Raw genomic sequence first — 6,455 nt, 5'->3', positions numbered from 1 at the left:
ATGATACATATTATAAACTATATTTATAAAATTATGAATTATTTCGATCTTCACTGAACAGTTTGTTACACTGGATTAAAATATGTATAAGATGGAAACTTAAACCTCAATACTGCTAACATTCATATATTCAAAAATTTCGAAGAATAAAAATTTGATTAAAACTTCTATTCCATTAAAAGATACACTATTATTTTCATATTTGCTTGATCAGCTGTGTCAGTTATTACTGATTTTGATACATTATAATAACTGCATGATAATATATAACTATAAGATCCTAGAAGTGATGACAGTCAAATTTATTTTGTATGCTATGGTTGATCTGTATTAGAACCAGATGCCAGATTTTAATTCTGAAAGTGATATTGATAGCAGAAAATTAGCAATAGTCTGCTACTTTTACATGATCATAATTATCAAGATATATGAAAAAAAAGTAAAAAGATTCAAGACAGAAAATAATTTCGAATCATATACCATACATTATTAAACTACATAACATAAAAATTATATCTACCAGTACAAAATAAATCAAAAATATGTATTTTCACATGATTGATTTTAATATAGTATATGTTTTTTTACCTTAGATTTTAAAATGATTACTTACACAGATCTTTAAAAATACTTCCAGGAAGTGTATCATTATAAATTTACACTTACTTTAATATTTAATCAGTTCATTTGTTTGATGTTATAAATCATAAACTTTTCACTTTCAGGATAGTTCCTTAGCAACCAGATTTTTCCATATTAAATGTCATATAGTTCAATCAATTTAGCTCTATATAATATGTGACATATAGGCAACATTGGAGACTGGTTGAAAAATGTCATGATGGGTATTCCAATTTCACCATAAACTGGATTCCCTTAATTCATTAGTTAAATATAGAATAAAATAATTCAAACATTTTTTGATCATTCAAAAAAAAATGATAAGTTTTGAGAATTTCAGATCAATGTACTTTAAATCAAATAATAGCATTTTATAGGTTTATGTTGTTGTTAATTTCTTATTTTAATTACAAATCAAATTAAAGGGACAGATGCATCATTTTGGATGGTTGATTTGAATCTTGAATATAATGTAAATAATCTTCAGAAGTACTAGAAATTAACAAAATTCACACGATTCCTTCAAAAGCAACTCAAACAAGGAATTTCACATTATATTTCTGTATTTCTTTTTTATATGACAGTGTTTCAAGAAATGATGAGTCTTCACTTGTTCTTACTGAGTGGATTTTCAGTTATTTATGAAGTAAATTTACAAAAATTTCCTTTTTATTAGAAATAAAAATCAAAAGTTGTCAGATAGTCTTTGACATAATATTAATTGTTATCAATCAAGTCATTCTAAGGCAATCAATAATATTTAGAATTAATAAATATTCTAATTAAAATAAAGAAATATCACTTTGATAAATATGTTTGGAAGAAAGTTTCTTTAGTGATTAGGCTTGGTATGGTAAAAAACATAAAATATCAGATTGAAACTGATTTAAGTTTAAATGCATTTTCTCATTTATCAATAGCCTGTAACTAGTATCAAGATGATATTACATAATAATTCATATATTTATATTGTTATTGATTTGATGGGAATCTTGAATGAAGATTTAAGTACATTGGTTGGTAACTGGAATTGTTTATCCTTGCCCTGGTCCATGAATAGAATTTCCAAATTTAAATAAATCAGAATATCAGCATTAATATAGATGTAAAAGTCTTAGTTTGATATCAAGTTTTGAAACAAAACATTATAAAACACTATCCTTTCAGATGATTTTCAATAAAATTTCTGTCAGAAAACACAAATTCAAAAGAGATAATACCAAGTGGCAATAATTACATTTAAATCTGCACAAAGTTTATTTTAAGATTATTAGTTATATTATGAAGATGATATTCCAATTAATATAAAAATAATCAGAATAATTTCAGTATGATTGTACCTATTTCATATTTTTATTGAGCAAATATCCATACAAATAACCATTATACGAAAATCTTCTTGACTACTAGTATGCCTATAGACATAATGTAGATATATCGTTTTAATTTTTAACACAAAATAATACTTTTTTGCTTTCTGATATTTTATGTCTCCATTCAGGTTTTCTACCACAGTCCCATTCTAATAATTTTGAACCGAGTGAACCTAAAGCATGTCATGTAGAACCCATTTCTTGATAACATAACAAATTGTTTCATAGAGAAACCTAATCTATATATGACAACTATCTGACAGGTGATATCCCACAATTTGTACATTGACAAGAAACAGGATCTATATGACCACTTTGGTTATAAGAACAGGACTTTGGTACATAATATTACAAGATTACAATAGAAAGTGCAATTAAATTGCATTACACTGGGCTATGTCTGAAGGGTTAACTGGATCACTTATCATTACACAAAGAACAGGTACAGCCTAAATCTAATGGTTAGAATATTGACCCCAGAACTTGGTGATTAGAATTGACAACCAGGAACCCCAATTTTGTTACTTTAGTGTAGCCTGATGTGACACGAATTTCAGCCAATCAATGCCAAATGGACAATAGCTTCGACCCATTTATTTGGTGTGAAGCTTTAGATGGAATGGCGGATCAGTTTAGTCTGAAAGGATGACAGTCTATAATTTTTTTTCTATGTTTTTTTCTTTAATTACAGAAGAGCTGCACATAAAAAAAGATTAATAATAACCTAAACTCTTCTGCCTTTTAAGTTTGTGCATATATTGAATTTTGCCCATTTAATTAGAGTAAATTTATATATTAAGCTTCCAAGCATTATTGATAATCTAAGAATGTCAATGACTTTGCATTGATAAAACTAAAAGTGTACTGTATAACCATAATGGCATAAGACTGATCATGGTATTGGTTATTTCGTAAATATTGAATGGAAAGAGTTTAAATCTCAAAAGGACCTACCTGACCTTCCTCAATTTAGTTTACCACTCCCGCTAAACTGAAAGTATCGATCAAAGTCATGAAAAGGGTGTAAAAATTTGGATTTTGACAGTTCGGGGTAAACAACAAAAAAGTTTTGTTTAGTATGAAAGGCCTTCTGTTCCTCCACCAGTCTTACTGTAAAGAGTTATTAAAGGGGAGTAAATCCTGAAACTCTTCAGTCTTCAAAGTTTAAAAAGAGTTACCGGAAATAAACAATTGGAGTCAAATGGAAAACATGAAAACGACGTTAATCATCTGAAAATAGGAGCAAATCTAATAGTTCTGGTATTACTTTTTTTGATCTCGTACCGTACGTTTGCAGATTAGTTTCTCGTTTTCTTGTCTGAGACAAAATTGATAGAAATTGTTGTTAAGAATAAAATTTTTTCGCACAATCATACTTCTTTCTTTATAATTATCTCAAACTCTGAGACAAAACTTATGTTTGAACTACTACAACAATGCCCCCAAAATTGTCAAAGAGGTAACCCATTCTTCCAAATTTGGCATTAAAGAACCACAATACTATTTTGATTAGCATAGTTGATAGTGATCTCAAGGAGTTTTAGAGATTAAGCTAAAATTTAACACCTTTTTTTTAATTTAACACAGATACAAGAACACAATGTCAGAAACAATATACAAACAATAACAAATAAATGTCTCTGATTATTGAATATTCATGCCCTTAATTTTGAGCAGGTTCATTGCTAAAGCAAACAATTGAAGTTATTGTAACAGTCTAACCGATAAGCTTATGCCAATCAATCACAGGGATGAATTTACTAGCCGAGATACTTAAATCCTATAGTGAAGTTTAGTAACTCCTATAGACCTATGCATGCAGAGCCTGGCTTCCTACTGCGACTCTTGACTGGCTTTGGACTGAGTGACTGAACAACACTATAGAATGCCATCCTGAAACGAAAGACATTATTAGTGATTAGATCGTAGGACATTTGGATACTCTACTATAGAAGCACTGGCCAAGGTCACAAGAAGATAACATACTTCTTTGACATCAATTATCTATTTGAGTAATATGATTAAATTGAAATTCGACTAAAATTCGGTTACATTTTGTAATCCAGTTAAAGAGCAAAGTTAATCACAATGGATGAATTACAGAAATTAGAATATCTTTCCTTGGTTTCTAAAGTTTGTACAGAATTAGAAAATCATTTGGGAATCAATGATAAGGATTTAGGTGAGTAGATAGATTGTATTTGCTAAGCCTCTTTGTAAGATTGGCACTGAATTTAATGAGTTACAATATTATAATTATAATAATTATGAGTATTAGTTTAACACAAGGTCATATGCTGTCTATTTATTGACAATTATTATAATCCGATCTTTTCTGTAGACAGTGGGGCACAATATATGGGTATACTATTTATGACATTTATTAACTCAAAGTTTTGTATGACTCTAACAGGCATTGTTATCAAGAGAAATGTTTTACTATGTTTTTTTTTCATATGCCATTGTATGAGTACACCTATAAATTTATTGAACAATATGATTATACTTCTTGACCTTGTAAAACTGTAATCACAGTTTGTATAGGCTGCATTGGTAACTGATATGATGAAATTTAACTTTTCTCATAACAATAGCATAGGAATATGAAGATAGAAGATAATTTTTATTTAACATTTCTTGGGGATACCAGTGCTCTGATGATTTCTGAAGAGTAAGCTTACATAGCAAGTTAATAAAAACAGATTTTGTTATTTGCAGCTGAATATGTTATTGACTTGGCAGAGAAAAACAGTACATTTGATACATTTAAAAAGGCTTTGGATGAAAGAGATGCTGAATTTTCTGTAAGTTTGATTAATTATCAAGTATAAGCTTATTTGATACATTTTGTCTTGAGGACATGTGAATGACCTTTGAAACAATCCATATTATATCCAAGACCATGTTTGCCTTCATGAACACTAAATAAATCTCTGTTGGCTTACATTGCAGCAATAAATTTGATATATTTTTTTTTTGTTCAGGACTCACTGGTGGCTAATTTGTTAAGATTAATAAATAAAATGAAGCCAAAACCAAGAAAAAGTGATGAAAATGAAAAATCGTTTGAAGAAACTGAAAAAGAATTGGATACGGAAGATGTTAAGTTAAAAAGGAAAATGTTTCCTGGATTGGCCCTTCCCAATAATCCTGAAGTTAGGGTAAGTGATAACTGATATTGATGTTGATTCTTGCTTCTAGTGTAATTCAATGTACGTACAGAGAAAAAATTTCAGTTTATATTTGCATGAAGATTGCATGTGAAAATGTAAAATTGAGCATAAAGGAAACCATTGTGAATTTAGTATGTTGTACTTAAAAATGAAAATTATCAATTTGACCTCAAATAATATTAAAATCCACTTTATCTATGTCACTTGTGTGTAAAGTTTCGCTTTTGCTAAGAGAATAACAAAGAGTCTCGAGGGAAATTGTCATTTTATTAGTGCCGGGGTTCTCCTGGTGAAATCATGGTACATGTATTTCAAATTGTGTGTATATAGGATATGTTAGCTGATGAAATAAAGAAAGAAGATGAAGATGAAGAAAAGATGAAACCAAAAGATGAAAAAATAGCAGATGACATGATGGGAGAATTAGAGGCTTTGATGACACAAGCTAAACAATCAAGTGGAAAAAAGTACGCTATTGTTGTAATATTTTTTGATGCCTAATTTAATGTTAAAGTGACAGATGCACCATTTTTTTGACTAATTGTACTAAACCAATCATTAATAGTGTTCACAGCCTAACGTCGAAATATGAGCCTTCAAATCCATGTGTGTCCAGAATTATCTACGTTTGAATGTTAAAATGACGACTCATCTTTTCTTGAAACACTGCAATATATAGAATCTATAGAAATAGGAAATGAAATACTTAGATTGAGATATTTTGGAAGGAATTATGCTATTTTCGTACATTCTAGTACTTCTGAATGCTATTTAGTATATTCAAGACTCAAATCAACCTTTAAGTGCATTTATCCCTTTAAGCAATGAAATAGCTAAGATATATTCTGATTCCAAGGCTAATGTTTTTATGAGCGTTGACTTGAAAAGCTTCCATAATGAGCATGCTATTCCTGTATGAGAAATTCTTGGGTTTGCTTTCAAATTTTGATAAATATCTAGTCATTGTTCATGTGGTTATCTCATCTCTTGTGATTCAATTTCAGATCTCACAAAGAAAAGAAACGTGATAGAAGTAGAAGTAGAGAAAGAAAGAAAAAGTAAGTAAAGACTGATAGCTAATAAACTATGTTAGATCTGTGGATGCTCCATACATCATGGTCTAGCAATATGATTTAATCTTGATTTGATTTGAATTTATTTGGACAAGATGCTTGTGTCGTTTATTGTGATCCTAATCAGATATTATTGAAAAGCTGTTTAGGTTTGCTATCTAAAACATTTGATGTGATATTGTAGAAAAAGAAGATCTCCGAGTAGAAGTAGAGAT

At 29.2% G+C, this 6,455-nt stretch overlaps 1 protein-coding gene across 1 annotated transcript; it reads left to right on the top strand.

Moving 5' to 3' along the window:
* Window positions 1-4,082: 4,082 nt before the first annotated feature.
* LOTGIDRAFT_134557 (hypothetical protein) lies at window positions 4,083-5,668 on the top strand (the record flags this gene model as incomplete). Its single annotated transcript, XM_009068569.1, has 4 exons — window positions 4,083-4,176; window positions 4,713-4,798; window positions 4,979-5,159; window positions 5,541-5,668. 4 exons carry the CDS (start codon window positions 4,083-4,085, stop codon window positions 5,666-5,668), a joined length of 489 nt encoding a protein of 162 aa, XP_009066817.1.
* Window positions 5,669-6,455: the final 787 nt, after the last annotated feature.

The sequence above is a fragment of the Lottia gigantea genome, assembly GCF_000327385.1.
Source record: "Lottia gigantea unplaced genomic scaffold LOTGIsca_91, whole genome shotgun sequence".
Classification (NCBI taxonomy): Eukaryota; Metazoa; Mollusca; class Gastropoda; family Lottiidae; genus Lottia; species Lottia gigantea.
This window is presented reverse-complemented; position numbering and strand designations above follow the sequence as displayed.